Source organism: Aplidium turbinatum, chromosome 17 (genome assembly GCF_918807975.1).
Source record: "Aplidium turbinatum chromosome 17, kaAplTurb1.1, whole genome shotgun sequence".
Taxonomy (NCBI): domain Eukaryota; kingdom Metazoa; phylum Chordata; class Ascidiacea; order Aplousobranchia; family Polyclinidae; genus Aplidium; species Aplidium turbinatum.
In genome coordinates, this window is record NC_137488.1 from 8,012,453 (window position 1) to 8,032,551 (window position 20,099).

Below are 20,099 nucleotides of genomic sequence, written 5' to 3' on the forward strand. Positions count from 1 at the left end.
CTTCAAGTGTTGGTTGTGACGTATTGAAGTAATGGTTTTCAATTGAAACTTAGCAATATTTCAAGCAGAAGAACCATTGAAAGTAATAAAAAGTCACTTTCAGTGTGTGAACCTTAAACATCAGCTGGTAAAACAGGATTATTAGAATACAAAATTGTTTCGAGAAAAAGTGACAGTAGTGTAACTGTAAACGGAAAAAAGAGAAAGATTAAATGACATAATGGATTGAACGTGATTAGCCAACGATCGACATAAAAGCCTGATGGCATTAAATAAGAAAATAAAATACAGTATATCAAAATAAAATATAAAAAACGTATACCTCACCGACAACAAATCGTAACACTATAAGGTACTGACTGTTTACAAAACACAGCAATCGCAGTTTTATTGATTTAACGTCGTCATTGATTAAAAGAATCCAAAAAAGTTGCTGCTGCACGAGCAAAAGCAAATAAAGTTGTGCTATGACTAATCAGCCCACGTTGGCTAGTTATAGAAATCATAAAAGGAGATTAGAGTGCAAACAGCCGTAAAACATAAACCAAATTGCGATATTAATTTTTGAACAAGCTGACTGTAATTAGCTGCTTTAGCCTGCTATCGTAAAACGCGAGAAGAAAACACTTTGATCACGGAGTTCCTCTTGGATTACCAGTAGATATTTTTTGCCTTGTGATACTTTTCAGTTGATTTAAATGCTTAGTGTAGCTTTGTGCAGAAGGCTTAATATAATGAGAACCCAACTTCTCATTCTCAGATACAGTACTTGGATTCAAGTATGAGACTCACCTTTACCCTGCCAACATAAAAAACTAGATGTTTTTTAATTTTATCATCATCCGGTAATAAATTAAAACTCTTGATTTTCTAAGTTTAAAAGTAATATAAAAGTAGCAAGCTTCTTTTGTCAGTATTTTACTGTGAAGTATTTCAAGTTTTGAATGTTTTGCTCTTTCAATAGTGTTGGCTCAGTGAAGATTCGTCTGCGAAACTGACCTGCCATCTGTCTATTGGAATACTGCTGTAAGAGATCTTTTTTAATCAATAGGCAAAAGTTTTTTCCTAAGTAGGCTACAAATTTTTAAGAGCCCCCTTTCTTCCTAAGTAGACTACAAACATCTTGATTTGAAACAGTAGAATTAGAGAGCGTTCTAATTTTTCTTTTGTTTCCATGTGTGAAGTCATGGCAAGACAATATTATTACAATAAGTGCGAAAGGCTGAACACTGTCAGCTTTTGAAATGCTGCAGATAAGATTTTGACGTTTTCCTATCGTTGAGATACTGTTGGAATGCGACTGAACGGCGGTGTCATTTATCAGGTAAAATTTTCATCAACTTATGTTTACATAACGTTCATCAAGATATAAATTGCTTGAAATAGAGTAATTTTCAATCTACTAATTCTTAATTGCTATGTCATTGTGATGCAGCTATCTTCAATGCAAGTCAGGTGAATTACAATCTTCAAGGAGACCAGGAAACGTACAGATCGATAGAAGGGTCCTGATCAAAATTTATCGTGCAAATATTGTTAGATTATAACAATTTAAAATTTGAGGATGCGCATTGTGATGGTGCGCGAAACGTCAGTGAAGCAATAAACCATCCTGTTTATTGTTGTTTTTACTTTCAATCTCATCAGATGAACGTTGCAACTAGTGCTAAAAACGATAAAAAAGTCTACTGTAGTTTTTGATTAAAAAAAACAAACAATTGTTACACTTTACACTGTTTTGTGAAAACGCTCTTCATTCATTTATTTACATGGTGTTGCTGACATAAGTTATGGTTAGATCTTAACATTTTGTTTTTGGACGCAGTTTTTTCTTTCTGTGTCATTAAACTATTTATTATTTTTTATCAAAAATGGAAAGATACTTTCTAAGTGTATTAGCCGGTCCAGAAAAAGGAGGCACCGTAGATCCAGCTCAACAAAATTCTAACTGAGAATAAACAATGTAAAAGTTGATGTACGACAAACTAACGAATGCTGCAGGGAATTTGAAGGACTTGCACTTCAGAAAATGTTGGCAAGTTTTGCTTTCTTTGTTGTTCAGTTGTTTCTGCATTTTTGCAGTTAAAACTCGTTGAAGTGAAAAGGTTTGCTTTGAAGCCGAAGTTAAGTTTGAAACTATATTGGACAGCAGAAAAAATTCAATAGTTTAATTTTCATAAAGATTTGAGTAGTTTGTATGTTAATTAGGAGAGCGTCTGTCAAGCTCGTATAAAGGAAGACTAAAAACACATGACATGTAGACTACGTCTCTATTTCAATACGTGAAATTGACATATTTTTACTCTTTTACAAAACGATTTTTGTGATAGGTACCGTAGCCGATTACAATAAGCACAAACTTTTATCTGGGCTTTGCATAATGTTCACGTAGCAGGGCAATGTCGAAAATGCATTCTTTTGTCTTCTCTTCTAAGGCATACCTTACCTAATATTTCTATGATGACTACTTGGATAAATAAATTTAGTGGTTTACTAAAATAATGCAGTTGAGTAGTGTTTATACCTTGAAATATTGCATATTTGATCAACTTTCAAAGTGCGAAACATGGCAATTGTTACGCATAAAATCATTTTCTGACGCTTTGTCCATTTTTTTCGGGTAGAGGTACATGGCCAACTGGACTCGCTACTGCTTGGGTACAGCATTTACAAAGTGAGAGATCAAGCTACTGCAGAAAGTAGCTACGGTACTGGTATGTTCAGGTATATAACCTTTTTTGATAAAGAAGTTATGCAGTTGTTTTATAAGCTTTTTTCAGAGAATGATACTTCTGATTGTTATTTCCATATTACGATAATGTTTATAGCAAGATTGTGGCAGAAGAATTTTGAAGTGGTTGAAATGAGTCTTTGAAAATTTTGAGGGGTGCTTCTTGGTCCGAATCCACAGATCTGCTTTTGCTCCGCAAACATATCAGTCCTGAATATTATTTTAACAAGATGGGTGTTGAAGCTAGTTAAAAAAATACACAGCCGTCCACAGATTTTTGGTTATTTAAAATAAAAAACAATGCTCCAAAACCTCAACTTACATCAATGGAGTATTGTAATGTCGGTCATCATTTGGTATGACTAAATTTTAAGTCTACGAAATCATTAAATTTATAAAAACAAATAATCCCCCACTCTCGCTTTCTTGAAAAATGTCTTTGATAGAATAGAACTTGTCAAACATTATACGCACTTGAATTGACAGATATTTTAAATATTCGCAGTCATTAGCCTATAGCGTTGTTATGGATAGTCTAGGGTAGGCTATAGGCTATTTTCGGACTTTAATTTTTTTATCCTGCGAGATAGCTATTTCCTATCAAGAGCTTATTCCCTTTGAATAGCACAACGACAAGACATTTTCAGATGAATATAATAATAACCTATCAGCAGAGTATCACTTTCTCTTAAAAATATTTTTGCATCTTTACAAATCTAATTATTGCGGTGACTAAACTCATCAAAGTAGGAAGCCAAGCACAGAGTTCCATCACTGCCATTGTAGCATCGGCGCTAATCGATCATGAGGAAGTGTGCATTTCCCCGAAAATCAGTAAACAATGCCAGTGAACAATAGATACATTGAGTAGGTGCAGAACTTTTTGGAAATACCAGGAAACACAATGCAATTCTAGCATGCAGTTGCTGTGTTTGTCGGTATATCCACGGTGATTTCTTCAAGTTTCCGGTTCCCCTGAAAAGGTTACTGGCCCCTAAAATTGTCCCGGGTCCAGTATCTAAAGTACCCCCTGGACTCTCCTGTCAACGCTACTGCTTAAGACCTTCTCGCGGCATACCAGTGTGCCGTGGCCGCGACATACAGTAGTCTTTATGAAGCTCTGGTTTAAAGCTTTTACAGATGTGGAATGTTGACCTTCGGTCAAATTTTTGCGGTGCAAGACTATTTTTGGATAAGATTCCTTTCCTTTTGAAGATAACCATAAACAAAATGATGCCCAATGGCAGACCGAATTGCAAAATCATAACTCTTTTTTTATCATGCAATTTGCAAACGAAAGGTTGTGTAGGCTAACAGTGGCGTAGGCTACGCATTATTTTCTCAAGGGAGGGGGCCATTCGAATTTTTTTCAAATCGAAACGAATTGAGAAAACTCTCATTTGCTAATGACAACCAAAAAGTCGTATTGTGTAAGATTAGCCTGTCATACTCAGCTTGCATTGATGATAATTGATAATTTTTTAGTTTGCAGCAACCAGTTTACCTGTTTTATTTAATAGATTTTGTATTGTTTCTAGCACTAGTTGCTACGTTCATCTGATGAAATTGAAAGTAAAATTAACAACAAACAAGATGGTTTATTGCTTCACTGACGTTTCGCGCACCATGACAATGCGCATCCTCAGAGCGAATAACATAGGCTACAAAATAAAATTTCACCTGGTTATATACTGCAGTGCGATTGAAGGCAAGAAAAAATAAAACACGCAATATTTAAAAAAAAATAATTGGCCAATGATGTGTGAGCAGTTACTTTCCACGTTAAATTACGTAAAAACTTCCGACAATAGACATAAAAATTTGAAGCTGTGACGACCAACAGAAATCGCACTTTTTTCTGTTGGTCGTCACAGCTTCGAATTTTTATGTCTATTGTTGGAAGTTTTTACGTAATTTAACGTGGAAAGTAACTGCTCACACATCATTGGCCAATTTTTAAAATATTGCGTGTTTTATTTTTTCTTGCCTTCAATCGCACTGCAGTATATAACCTGGTGAAATTTTATGTTGTATGTTATTCGCTCTGAGGATGCGCATTGTCATGGTGCGCGAAACGTCAGTGAAGCAATAAACCATCTTGTTTGTTGTTAATTTTACTTTCAATTTCATCAGATGAACGTAGCAACTAGTGCTAGAAACGATAATTGTCCTGATGAACACCCAAACTTTTCAGTATTCAGATTTTGTATTGATAATAAAAATGTGACATAACACTCGACGTCGCATATAATGTTTTACGTAGACGACGTAGTTAGTTTATCCGACCCAATGAGCCACGCGTATTGAGGGTATACGTTCAGTGGCGTAGGCTATGCTAGATTTTCTTACTGGAAAACGGGAGGATTCGATATTACTTGACTTTTTTTATCAAGAGTAGCCTAATGCAACTTTATAGTCTGATCAAGGTTTAAGGTAGCTGAGGCTATCTATTGGTGAAATATAAACTCTCACTGTCTTTGTGTATGTCACTGTAGTTTTGGATTGAATTATTAGATAAGCTTATGTGAATATGAAAAGCATGATGGTAGGCCTAGTCTAAACAGATGTAAAAACTGTAATATTCGATTAACAGGCAATGTCATCAGATTAAAGCATAAATCGAACTTCTCTGTAAAAGTTTAAATATCGAATGCAATTTATTACGGTAGATACTTTAAGCAAAAATTATCGCACTCTGAACATACAGTTAGCCTATATAACGAAAAAAAAGGTATACGCTACAGGCCGTGTGAGCACCATCTCGCCCTTCCCTCTTCAAAAAATCATCAGTGGGTCTCGACAGTACTTTTTTAGTAAAGGTACGGTACCTAAAATGTTTTTCAAACCCGCCATGAATAAGCAAAGTTTTCGATATGCAACACTGCTTGAAACTCTTCAAAAAGGTAGCCACTTTAACAAGTCGAAATTCTGCCACTGCGAATGACTACAATGCAACCGTCAACCAATCAGAACGTGTTATAAGAGGCTATCGTCCAATTGTGATCCTTCTAGCACTCATCCAGAGAGTTGATGCTTGTTTTGAACTTTATTTGGTAATTACAGAAGAAAAAGAGCAATAGTAGTAGTGGGAATCGAACCCGCGTCAATGAAATGACTACTTTCTAGCCCTAACCCTAACCCCTAAGCTAACCAGCTGACAAAAATTCCATCACTTAATTTGCTTTCTATTATCTTCTTTTCGCCATTTTTTACGTCAGTTAAACCGTAGCTTATGATTGGTTGGCGGTTGCATTCTAGTCAATTTCAGTGGCAGAATTTTGACTTGTTAAAGTGGCTGCCCTTCAAAAACGCTTTGTGCTTCGGTTTCGTGATCTAGGCTACAACAGAAAGGACAACAAATTATGTTTCTCGCCGACACATTTGACAATGTGATGGATTGTTTGAAAGCCCCTCTACTCTCAAATGAGGCTACGGCTGAGGTGGATATGATAGATGCTTGCAGTGGCGTAGCCAGGAATTTTAAAAGGGGGGGGGGTTGACGTCCGGCGGGTAAAGCCCGATGGCGTCTTCGCCAAAGGCGACACCCAGCGGCGGGGGGTCTGGAGGGCCTAGATCACGAAACCGAAGATATTCTACTGTCCCTATTCAGGTCTATCATTGCCTTTAGTTCAACATGGGATGCGTCGTACGTCTGTGTGTTCTACTGTAAAACACGTGAAATCAAACCATCTATCTGTTCAGACTGATACTCCATGTGACTGTGAGAGAATTGCTTCGATTGGCAACAACGAAATACAAACCAGATTTGAAGAGAATTCTTCAATACAAAGATTGCCAAAAGTCTCAAGTATTATGACATGCGTAACAATCAAAGTGACTTAAAATTTTTTGCTATTTTCACGTTTGTGTGTAATATTTAGCCTACAACAAATCCAGCTGAACAAAGGGAAGTTATATGTATCCTATGAAAGAAAGAAACGAGGTGATATTCATGCACGTAGCGCGTGCTCTGCCACTTTTGTCTTGAGCTGACACTAGAAAACTTTCTTCAAGTCTCTTGTGAAGTCAATATAACCTTGAAAACAAATATCATGTCTCAGTACCACATTCGTTTTACTACCAACGTCGCTATGGAAAAGACGTTCTTGGTGAAATTTTATTCTTATGCTCCAGCGTTTTCATCAAAAATCTCTAAAAACGACTCATTCACCTTCCACTTTAAATTGGAAAGCAGAGGAGGTAGGCCACAACTGAAGCAAGTATAAGCGCATATCCGTGACAGCTACTTTGGGAAAAAAGGGCCGAGGGCAGCAATGGCCGAGTGGTTAGGGCAGCAATGACCGAGGGCAGCAATGGCCGAGTGGTTAGCGCGTTGGGCTCGCAGTCGAGAGCCTGCATGTTCGACTCCAGCCCCCCGCACTTGCTGTTGTTTCTCTGGGCAAGAAACTTTACGATAATTGCCTCTACCCAGTGATCGATTTCGAGTAATGGGTAGTACCAAATTTAAGTCATAAATAGAGTAGAAAACCGGAAACAGACATTGCCGTCGGCTGCAGCGTGGGTCAGGTGTACGTCGGAAGGCGTACACCGATGCATAGCGCTCAAATCCGCTTTCCCGCAATGCAGGATAAAGATAAACAAACAAACAAAGTAGCATAGCTACTCATTAAATGTGGCACCACTCCCGAAAATTTTTTTCCCACAAACTTTTTGTCTCATTTGCATATTTCTGTAAGTGTTGTCATTACTGGTTACCGCGCGGCGCGCGTACCTGTTTTTACCGATTTTCGCCCTTCAGGGCCAAATCTAAACATTGAACTTGAAAAAAAGCGTAGCCTGGAGACACGCCTAGTCTAGTCAAGTTTAAAAAAGTTTAGAAAAGAAATTGATTCTGGTCACTAAGTTACGTTTAAAGTTATAGCCTACAAAATTTTTGAAGACCTAAAGTTTGAGTGAATGAAGGGGTTTGTTTCTTAAAAATTCCTTAATGATCGACAAAAAAAGCATCAGTACAAGTCATTTTTTCCTATTTTCCGCGAAGGTCTTTTAAACAAGCACGTTGGTGATGTGATACTGCGATTGAGGAATTCTCAAAATGGTTGGGAGAAGTTCACTTCTCGGAGTCTGACAACACTGCGCATGTAGCCTAAATGGTCCTAGATAGCAGCTACGGTAATTGCAAAATTGACTGCTTTCTCCAAATTCTCCTTTTGTGAATGCAAGATTTATTCAATTGCACCCCAGTAACTTGGCGGTTTTAGGAAAGTTAAAAACAATGGAAAGGAAATTGCTTGCAAAACAAAGGAGCCTATCAGAAGAAAATCAATAGGCTACATTCCATAATGGATTGATTGATAGTTACTTTATGTTCCAACCATACTTTACTTCAGGGCTTCCCAAACGTTTTTGCTAGCGACCCCTTTAAATCTCATAAAACTTTTCGCGACCCTTCACGGTTAAAATGATAAACAGTGCGAAATATAGCCTACATTTGTGATATTGATGGAAAGGTTTTCAAATGAAAACTTAAAACAAGCAAACGGTACTCAATGACTGTTACTTTACAGTTTACACGCAGCCTACTGGAAACAAAATAAAGAACTAAATACATTTGTTCAGATGGATATAAGTGTGATGGATGCAACCGTTTTTTTGCTTCAAAGAAAGTCCAGGCGTGGCTCAATTGGCTAATGCTGGCCCAAGGCGGTTTCAATGTTGCTTAGTTTTGATGATGTCTGTTCATCAACGTTAAAAACGCTGACTCGCACGAATTGTCGTCGTCGGTTCCAGCTCTTGTCCGAGCATTGGTTTTGTTTTCAAGTCGTATGTGGCTTTATAGAGGCCTAGTATACAGTGGAAAAGACGTGGAAAAAAGTCACATGGAGAGTTGGGAACGTAGTAATATTAGCTTTTTTTGTAATGTTTTATTTTTTCTGAAACTTTTGTTTCCTGTTTTTTTTTTCGAAAAATTCCGTACCTTCCCTCGTTTTCTTCCTCCAGATTGACCTATCACTTGCAAGTTGTTCCCACGATTCTAGATCAATGTTTGCTGGTTGAGGGAGACTTTAACTGATCTTTGTAATTGCGTCATTGGTGAGACGATCCTCTCAACGAGTACCCAGCATTTGCCTCAGTTTCCTCTGCTGGAAATTTTCAAGACAAACACGTCAAAACAAACGACAGGAGTGCGATTAGGCCTACTGCTGAATCAGGTCATGGTAAATATTCCGCTCTAACGTTAAACCAAAAAGTGCGAAGGTTTTTTGCATAAAATTTATAAATTTAAACATTAAGTCTGAAGATAGATCAATAATTTCTTTCTGAGAGAAGTGCTCGGTAGGTTAGCTACTTTGTTTTTGCGTTGCAGATAGGTTTTGGATTCAATATAATTTGGTATTGACAAATTCTAGGAAAAAAATACTTCTGAAACTGTCAACAGATTTAACAAACGTTTAATAACCAAAAGCTTAATAACATTTGATTTCACATCATTGTTAACCAAAAACTTTTCAGTAAATGAGAAAATTTCAAATGAATCATTTTCAACTTCTTGTTTCCAGACGTTTAATGTGTTGATGAACGCTTTAATTTTAGATTTCTATGTAAAACAAATGTAAAAACATAAATGTTTTCTCTATGGAGGGACAAATTAAGTTCGTTCAGTTTTTTAAGAAAATCTGAACCAGATGTCATTGCAAAAATGATGGCAAAGTCTGCATTTTTTTCGTTGAAAAAATCACGACTTCAATTTTCAACACTAATAACCTTTTTAGCTTCAACTTTTGAAAGCCATCTTACTTCACATTGCAATAACAGGTTTTTCTATTCCGATTCCGTTTTACCACACCAATTTGCGAAAATACGCGTACGTACTGGGTGTGTTACTCTCAACGTGTTCGGTTACAGTTAATAACTTGCACAGAAGTGTTAATATGCAGTAGCCTACTTTGAGTAAAATTGGCACACTCTCTGCGACCCCTGCAGTTCGTTACGCGACCCCTTACAGGGTCGCGACCCCCAGTTTGGAAAGCCCTGCTCTACTTTCTTAAAAAAGCCCACAGGCATTGAAAAGGATTTTATGAGAATTTTCTCCATTGTAATTCCTCTGCATTGATAGAGATGCTGCAGTTTTATTGAAAATACAGGCGATCGCGTCGTCGCTTAACCCACGTAGGTCTATAAATTTGTCGAAACTCTTTGAATGGTAATGATACTACAAAAGAAGGCTTAATAGCCTACCGAGCGCAATGCTAAGCAGAGCTAATTCAAGTGAATCACTATTATCAAAGTAACCAGCATTAGGCTACAGGCTGTTTCCCCCTTTGACTGATCGTCAGAAGGTACTCGACAGATATTCGCTTATTCGTTAGGGCTTAACCGTGGCAGTCTTAAAGTTCGTCAGTTATTCTAGTTTAACTGTCTAAAATAAAACTATAAAAACATATTCAATTTCTCACACTGTTTGCACTTTGCAGTAGATATATTTTTAATCTATTTTTTTAGCCAAACTTACCAAAGATAAGATAAAAGTAGCTAGGCTATAAGTGTAATGCACTTTAATTTTGTAATTGTCGATGCATATAGCCTATGGTTTTTGTCCGATATAATGGATTAACAGTAGAAAGCAAAACTCGAAGTTAGTAGTCATAGTAGCCTATAGCATGTTAGTAAACTATTTTAAATTTAACAAAATTGAAATACATTATTAAGTCAAAATACCAATCATAGACTACATTGAAAACAAGAGCATTTCCAAGATTAATTTACAGTCGAAAGGAGCGTTTTATTAAATCTCACACCATCTAGGTAGGTTCCAGGTGCGTTTTGAAGGATAGAGATAAAATTAAAACATTGCAAAACACAATTGAAAAGCAACATCACCAAACAACTTCATAAGCAAATTGTTGTTCATCATTTGCGAGAACTGTGAGCAACCCTGTAAGTTTTATTCGAGTATCTTCACCTTTGCAAACTCGAAATGTTCCGTTTTTTGCTCTTGTTTGTTGTCAAAATGTCTGTAATGGCTCTAAAAGCACATTTAACTAAATATGCAGTTTGAAATGGCAGAAGCGTTTGCTCTGTCTTAATGTTAATTTGGCATACTCAACATTGACTCGCAGATCCAAACACATCGATTCGTTTTTGGGTGCATGGATTGATTTCAAAAACTAAATCGTTTTTTTGCTAAATAATTAAAAACTGTAAGAATACTCACATTGACAAGAGAACTGCCAAATTAGTGATCCTGAGTGTAGTAATTGGATAATACTGTGAAGGAACAAACAATTAAGAATCAAACCGAGTCTTTTATAATGTAGTATAGGCTAACTGCAGTTATAGGAGCTTGTCTTTCCATGTTGTCGACATTCCTACCTTAACCAATTCTGCTGTGCAATTTTTCTGAGGAAAATTGATGAGGTTTTTTCACTATTTATTCAAGTGCTTCAATAACAGGCAACGCTGCATATAATAAAGATGAGACCTTCCATGGTTCATGGTTGGTGTACACCAGCAGTACTATGATGAATATTTTTTCTTTTTAATTTTTAAGGAAAATGTTGAAATTACTTTTGTATTTACTAGCTGTTCGTTTTTTGTTTATCAAGCTTTCCGCTGAAAGATGCCCTTGTGAGCAACCACGTTTCGCCAGTATAAAGGAAACCTTGATTAACAATGGCATCTTAGGTATGTATCATGTCGTTGAGAGTTCACCTTGGTTGCAAGTTCCTGTAGTTTATGTTGATTGCTCTTTTAGAGGTTTAACGTCCATTCCAAAAAACATACCAAAGGAAGTGCAAGTTTTGAACATGCAGAGAAACGTTATTTGGAATTTGACAAAACATGACTTTGAAAGTTATTCAAATCTAATATTACTTGCTTTAGTATATAACTGCAATAATAATAACTATGAGCCGCTCCCTTTTTGTCCACAGCATCTCTCAATTGAACCCAGCGCATTCAAAAACTTAAGATTCTTAAAAGTTCTATCGTTGGTAGGTAATCCTTTGAAAGTGTTTCCACAAGATCTCCCATCTTCTTTGGAGATTTTGGACATATCTGAAACTTTAATTCCTGCAATAAGAAAGAAAGATATTGCCCACTTGTCAAAACTAAAAATGCTTATTGCTGTGCGTATTGAACCACTTAGTTGGGAACCACGCTTCTGGTTGGATAACGATGTCTTCTTCCCAGCAAGATATTCTCTAAATGTTTTAAATTTAATGGGAAACATGTTTCCTCAAATACTTTCAAATATTTTCACCCCAAACTTAATAGCTTTGGATTTATCCGTGAGCAATATAACTGTGATAAAATCCAAGGCCTTCCTCAGAGCTTCTCAACTACAGCTTTTAATATTGCAAAATGTGGCAGCAGGTGTCACTTCTTTAGTAATAGAAGAAGGAGCGTTTGATAATTTAGTTAATTTAACTGTTTTAGACTTATCTATAAATGCTATAAACTTTTTACCTGACAAGATCTTTATCAAAAACATTAACCTTAAAACTTTAGTCTTATCCTTCAATTGCTTGTGGAAGTACGTTGCTGATCCAAAGTTTGTATCATACACCAGAATAGAATCTTTATATCTTGGTTTTAATCGAGTTTGTGCTTACAAACAAAGTATTACATTTAATACCGGTACTTCATTTATTCTTGGTGACAGTTTTAGAACTATGAAATCTCTAAAGCGATTGTCTTTCAGTGCACCAAACAATTCAGCTATAATTACTTTTCCACGTTATTGGGGTTCTGGTGGATTATATCTTTACCACATAACTGTTAGTAGTTTAAATGTGCTAAGGGAGTTACCATTTCTATCTACTTTAAACTTAGACTTTTGTCATATTCATCGTTTGGGTAAAGAAGCCCTTCTAGGATTTCCAAATATTACATCAGTGACTCTTTCTCATAACAACTTAGAAGATGAAAAGAATTTATTTTCTGGAAGCAACATTTCTCAGAACTATGCTGTCAAACAATACAACAGTAACACGCTTCTTGCTTATGTTAGAGGTCACTATGACAAGTTGTTGAAGGATACAATTAAACATGAAGAAGTTGCTGATGAAAACCTGAAACAAAATCAGTGCAATTCCGAAGCAATACTTGACTATTCTGTAAATAAAATATGCAGACTAAACAAATCCTTGTTTGATTTTGCTCCCTTTGTCCATTGGTTGGATTTATCATCAAACCTCATCGAAGTTATATCGAATCACGATTTTGATTCAATGCCTCACCTTTGCCACATTGATCTTCGTTCTAATCCTATTACTAGTGTGGGAAATCAGGCTTTTTTCAGATTAAGCAACCTACAATTCCTGTTTGTCAATAGCACACAGCTTATTCCAACTTTTGGTGCTTTGGCATTTTTGAAAAATTTAAATCAATTGATCGATTTTGAATACACCTACTCGGGATGGTATTTATTCACGATGTTGTTGTCGTTTCCCAACTTAGGCCTACCCATTGCAAAAACAGAAGCAATAGATTTTTCAGGCAATTTTCTACACGCAACAGCTGCACTGTCTCACGAGCCTATACTCAGAGCATTTCCTTTTGTATATAAAATTGTATTGCAGTCTTGTCAACTTCAAGATAGATTGTTTCATTTGAACAATTACCAGGTGACGTATCTTGATGTAACCGATAATTTACTCACTTCTCTTTCAATCCAAACTTTAAGAAACTTCACTGCTTTGAAAACTCTTTTGTTTTCAAAAAATAAGATGCAGTTTTTTGATAGTAATGTTCTCGAATTCTTCCCTAAACTGGAAATATTAGATCTTTCATACAATAAAATCACTCACATAATTCCAGGGATCTTTGAAAGCAACTTTAGTGTCCAGTTGCAATTGAAACGTTTCAGTTTATTCAACAATTACATCACAAATATTGGACCTGATGTTATTCCACTTTCAGTTCTGCAACAACTTACATTTTTAGACTTGCGCTTCAATGCATTGGAGTGTGATTGCCATTTAAATGAAAACTTTGGATTTTACTTTAAGAATAGAAATGTCAGTTTGTATCAATTTCCTGGTTTCTTTTCCCAATGCACAACGATCATTGATAAATATTATGGAGGATGCGTCCAATGTCTCTCCCCACATTCTCTATATGGTCGTTCCTTAATTGATTATTCATCTACTGTAGCTTGTAGCAATGTTTTATGCATTGCTTTGTGCATTGGATTTACAACATTTACAACTTTTTCAATGTTTGTGTCTCTACTGTTTTCATCCAAGAAATGGAAAATTTGGTTAGCTAGCTATGCTACAAAGTCTGTGCGTTCAAACATCACCAAACAAAAGTTTCGACCAAATCTAACGATGTTTGTTCATCATGGATTTGTGGTTTATGATCAACATAACGCGAAAGTGGGTGATTGGGTGGAGAATGCTTTGATCCCAAACCTTTGTGACAAGCCGCCATATTACAATGTTGGTGTAGTTCAGAGAGATGTTGAATGCGGGTCTTCTTCTTTGAAGCAAATTCTTCATCGAATTGAAGCGAGCAGAAAAGTGATCATGGTACTCAGAGGAGACTACTCAAACAGCTACGAAGGAAAGTATCTTATTTCAGTTATAGAGCACCTTGAATATGAGAGTGGCTTGAATCGCAGCGTTTGGATAACGTTTGAAAATGACATTCAAGCTGGAGGACTTATTCGAAGAAAGAAAAGACGAAATGAAACTTCGATGCTGCAAGTTCCCGAATCTGCAGACGATCTTCCAATATTTTGGAATTTGCTTCGAGAACTTCTTAAAAGTGTGTAGAACTTTTTGCAAAATTTAATATCTGTGAAGTTTAATTTGTTCTATTTTATGTTGATGTAATATGAATGATTGGGCTACCCTCCTTTTCACTCCAAAATGTAGTTACTTAATGTTAAGCGCTTTCATTTTTACGTAGCTTGTTGTGAAATAAACTTTATTAAAATCTTTACATCATGTATAAGACACAGTTGATATAGGACTGTTCCATTTCTAAAAAGGAGTGCTTCAATTTATTCACCGGCGCAACGTTTATCACACATTGACAAAAAAATTATTTGTTGACTTTTTATGCTGCATTTTAAAACTTTTAAAACTTCCAGTAGGGTTAGTTGTAATGAAGTTTTTGTTTTAGACTTGCACGCTATTTCTTTTCTTTGGCTAAATTTGGTGTCCTATTGTTGAAGATAAAGCCAAAGAAACACGATAAAGTAACAGATAACTATCTAAGAAATTAACATTGCATTAGTTTTGATGACTTTCTTCATTAATTGGATCGCACATTAGTCAAATGTTAAAATATCCCACTGTCTATTAAGTTATTGCATTATTTAGTCAACAGTCATCATAGTGTTGTGTTTGCGATTGTTAATCCAGTCATAGATTTTTGCTTGCTTGACAAACCTACCCAGACAGCCACTTTATCTGTCCCAGATGTGGTAAGGATGTGGTAAGATCCGCACCCGATCTGGTAAAGATCTGGACCAGATAATGTGGCTGTCTGCATTGCTTTTGTTTAAGTTGGTTCTAGACGCCAATATAAGTAGGCTAGGCTATTTGTTATTATAATTTTTGCAGTTTATGGTTGATTTCCAGTATATTATTATTCAAAGCTTATTTGCAGCACAATTCAGAAATAATTTGCAAACCGTTCCTTGAAAAGGTTATTATGAAATGACCATTGTGTTGCTTTGACAATTACAATTGATATTGATAACAACACTGTGCTGTTATTACGGTTGCCTTCCACGATGTTGGTTGCGTGAGCCCAGTAGCGTAGCCAGGAATTTTGAAAGGGGGGGGTTGACGGTCGGCTGGTGAAGCCCGATGACGTGTTAGCCGAAGGCGATACCCAGCGGCGGGGGGTCTGGGGGGCCTCTCCCCAGAAATTTTTGAAAAATTACTTTGCATTTGGTGCATTCTGAGAGCCTTTTCAACAAAAGTGTGGGTACAAAACTCCGCTTATGCCGGCAAATCGACCACAATTTTGGGAACAGCTACCCACCAACGACAACTCACTCAGGGGCGCCGGAAACGGGGGGGCAGGGGGAGCGGTCGCCCCCCCTGCCCTCAATTTTTCGGCAGATGGAGGGGCAGGGGGGCAATGGTGCCCTTTTAAATTCATGTAAGCTACTGCACATTTTGCAATATAACAATTTCTGCTATTCGCTTTTAGCCTAATTATAATCTTTCATTTTTGCTTCAAAATAATATATAAAACTTACGGCACAAAATTTTGCAACACAGTTAACAGGCCTTAAAACTCGTTTTTCTTTCGGAAGCCATCGTGGCCTACCGGGAGCTCCTTCTCGGCGGCCAAATCTGCGTGCTTATAGGCCAAAATACAAAATAAAAATAACGATAGCACAAGTAAATCGAATTAAACTTGAAACAATGCAAAAATGATCACTTAGCGTTGTTGAAGTCTGGGCCTTGGTGACGTATTACAATAGAATCGTTGCACAATGTAATAACTGCTTTATCGGGATTGTAATCCAGTACTGCGGGACTATCTAACGACACTCGCACGAGTGTCCCCAATGTGGCTGATTTTAAAGAAGTTCGCCACTCCCCTAGAATTCTGTTTAGCAACGAAAAATAACGTTCGACATGTGTTGACGATGACGACAAGATAATAGAATAAGTATTTCAATGATGTGAAGGACATTACTAAAAGAAGCATAATTTTTGCAAAATGTGATCAAAAAATGTTTTCCCCTCGGATGTCAACTAACCTAGTTCTCCTTCTTAACTAACCTAGTTCTCCATTTTAATGTCCGACAACATCGAATCGACAAAAAAACGACAATATTGCCAGCCGATGTAAATTAGCACTTCGGATTGCTGGTGATCGCAGATGGGTTGGATATACTCTATCAATAACAAATATTCCCGCACAATGCAACAGTGGCGATTATGACGCGCTGACCTAATTTTGCGTCACTCTTTGATACTACATATTTTCGACAGTTAATCCACGATCATTCTATTGCGAAATTGGCTAGAAGAGACCGGCGGCCAAACTTGGCCCATTGAGGAAGTAGCACCGGCGGTCATTCAAGCACTACTTAGCGGCCATGGCCGCAGGCTGCTTTAAGGCTTGACAGTAGGTTACATCATTATAACATAGCATGATGCCCTTCTTTGTATACCGGACACTTGTAGGCTATCATTAGACTACTCAGCACATAGTGAGCTGATATATTAGCATTGTCGCTATATCTTATCTTAAAACTTGAAAAAAAATTGGCCTTTTAGTAAACAAAAGTGCCCTTTTTTCGTAATCTTGCCCCCCCAGTCAAAAATCGTTCCGGCGCCCCTGAACTCACTTGACTTAATTGATGTTGACTAAAGATACTGCATTGTATTTGAACCATATTACATATTTTGTGAGTGAATTCAATACATTGCGTCAGATACGCCGGTTTGCTTTAGCAGCACTGTCAGAAACACAATCAGGTTTACAAAGGTAAAGCGACGTAACTACACTAATTATCTTAATTAACGAAAATTAGGACAGCTATCAATGTTTTTGTTCCCATTGAAACAAAAAGTAGGCAAGGTCTTTTAGTTGGAGGCATCAAATGTTGAATTGCGATTAAAATGTCGTTATGGTTTACGATTAACTTTAAAGCGCTTTTTCTCTCTTTTAACTTTTCTGTAGTTACGTTGCTTTACCTTTGGACGGCAGCATTGTTTGTGTATCCAACCATACTCTACTTCCTTAAAAAAACCCACAGGCATTGAAAAGGATTTTATGAGAATTTTCTCCATTGTGCTTCCTCTGCATTGATAGAGATGCTGCAGTTCAATTTAAAATACAGCGATCGCGTCGTCGCTTAACCCACGTAGGTCTATAAATTTGTCGAAACTCCTACGGTGAATAGTATGCCTACTGATACCACAAAAGAGGGCTTAATAGCCTACCGAGCGCAATGCTAAGCAGAGCTAATTCAAGTAAACTGAATCACTATTATCAAAGTACCCATTAGGCTACGGCCTGTTTCACCCTTTAACTGATCGTCAGAAGGTACTCCACAGATATTCGTTTATTCGTTAGGGCTTAACCGTGGCAGTCTTAAAGTTTGCCAGTGGTTCTAGTTTGTCGCAATCAATGCGCAAAACCTCGCGATGGGCTGCTTTGTATCTTAACCGAATGTGCTGTTCTGATTGTAAAATTCTTATGCGATATGTTATTATCAGCTAGTGTCGTGTAGTAACCTTTGATTGCAAAATCTTCGTTATGTAACGTACCGGTACTTCCAGAGCATTCTGTAACATGCGAACCTGGAATATTCTTTTGTTTTTCACAATTGCCAAATGTCGTTTGTCATGACGTCATAAGGATATTTACCAGTGGATCTCTGATTGCGAAATCTTTATTATACGTGACGTATTTCTAGAACATACTACCCAACGTCACGTGCAAATCTGGAAGCTTCTTTTGCTTGCTTCTCATGTTTTGCCAGGTGCAGAGTTTATGACGTCACAAAGATGTTTACGTGCAATGCAACTTGACAGAACAATGAGTTCTGTAACATTACGTAATCTTCTCGAAGTTACTAGACCAAACAACCTGCTATAAATAATGGTGTAATTTGTTACTGCAATGGAAATATCATAATTTCAGTATCAAAATACTTGAGCATCCCTACCATATTTAAAAACACCATGTCGCTTTGGAAAAAAATGGAGCATGGAGGGGAGGGAATAGTTGTCTCTGTATATTTACTTATTAGTTCTGTGCCTGTGTTGTCGATTAGAAGTTGTTTTGTGGTGTTGTTATTGTGAAAATACACCTTTTTTTTATCACTTTTGGAGCAAATTCAAACCGGGCCTTATTCACAACGTATGAATCTAATAAGGCCGGCTTGAGATTTTTTTTAATATTTCACAACTCCTTTTACTTAGAAACTTGTTTCACAGATATGTTGTTTAGATCAGGGCTTCCCAAACTTTTTTTGCTCGCGACCCCTTTTAATCTCCTAAAATCTTTCGCGGCCCCTTACGACTAAAACGACAAATAGTGCGAAATATACATTTGTGACATTTATTGAAAAGCTTAAAATTAAATCTAACGAAAGCCAAAAACAATTTACTGTTTTCAGTTCAGTTTGTTTTTATTTATTTCTGACCATCACAACGAAGCCTATGGGAAGCCTACTGGAATCAACACAAAAAAGAAAACACATTTATTGAGTGTGATTGCTTTCTGCCACAAAGCAAGTCCAGCCGTGGTTCAGTGTTTGTTAATGCAGGTCTCAAGGCGGTTTCAATGTTGTTTAGGTTGGAATTGAACGGTAGGCAAAGTGAGCCCTTTCAGATAAATCACTTTGAAATTTTTGTTTCTAGATGTTCAATTTTTTGATGAACGCATCGATTTTAGATTTCAATGCAAAATATTGATGTTTTCTCCTAGGAGGGTCAACTTAAATTCTTTTAGTTCTTCAAGCAAATCTGACATTTGGCATAATTTCAAAACCTAGATGTTATTGCGAAAATTGTGGACGAAGACTAAATTTTATTTTGTTGAAAAAATTACAATTTCGGTTTTCAACGTTAATTGGCTAGCCTTTTTAAAGCTTTGATTTGAAAGCCACCTCACTTCACAATGCAGTGAAAGAGTTTTTAACTCCGATTCCATTTCACTTAAATATTTTCAAAAATATGGGCACTGGGTAGCCTATTGAGTGCGCGACTCTTAATAACTGTCACAGCATCTCGCACAGAAGTGTTGATATGCAGTACCTTGTGCAAATTGGAATACTTTCTGCGACCTCTGAAGTTCGTTACGCAACCCCTTGGGGGGTCGCGACCCCCAGTTTGGGAAGCCCTGGTTTAGATAGACCCAAAGTATCCCATTCCAAGTTTCGTTCAAAATTAAGCAGTATTTATGTTATGTTAGGTGGCCGTGCTTAATTTACTTTCGTGTACGTAACCTTTAAATTTGCATCGCATGCACGTTTTAAACTTTTGCCACCTTTTCCTTTTGTTGGTTTTGTTCCCGTTCACTAATTGTAACTTTATCATTGCTGTTGTTTTCCGACAAAGAAAAATAAATTGAATATTTAGAAACATATTGAGGTTTGAAAACTAGCGGGCCTTATTAGCTGCAGGTAGGCTACCTTAGTCTAAAAGTAAGGTATTCCGAATTGATTAAGAATTAACCCTAACCTTACCTTTTTTGAAAAGCTTTTGTGCACCGCAAAAATTAATGTAAAGAAAAATAAATTGACTTCGATGGGCGTCGAACCGATGTCCTCACGAACATAACGCAAAAGACGAAACCACTGACCCAAACACGACAACGAAAAATGCTTGCATTCACACGGTATAAATACAAACTCCATGAGAACAAAAAGTTCGTAGGAAAAAAATTCGCCTCCGCTATCACAAAAGTAACGGCGTTG

At 36.9% G+C, this 20,099-nt stretch overlaps 1 protein-coding gene across 1 annotated transcript; it reads left to right on the forward strand.

Annotated features, from left to right (window-relative positions):
• Positions 1-14,025: 14,025 nt before the first annotated feature.
• Positions 14,026-14,472, forward strand: LOC145786150 (toll-like receptor 7). Its single transcript, XM_082597801.1, has one exon. It carries the CDS (start codon positions 14,026-14,028, stop codon positions 14,470-14,472), a length of 447 nt encoding a protein of 148 aa, XP_082453927.1.
• Positions 14,473-20,099: the final 5,627 nt, after the last annotated feature.

Coding starts and splice junctions, on each gene's coding strand:
- LOC145786150 (XM_082597801.1), top strand. CDS start 14,026: ATGTTTGTTCATCATGGATTTGTGGTTTATGATCAACATAACGCGAAA.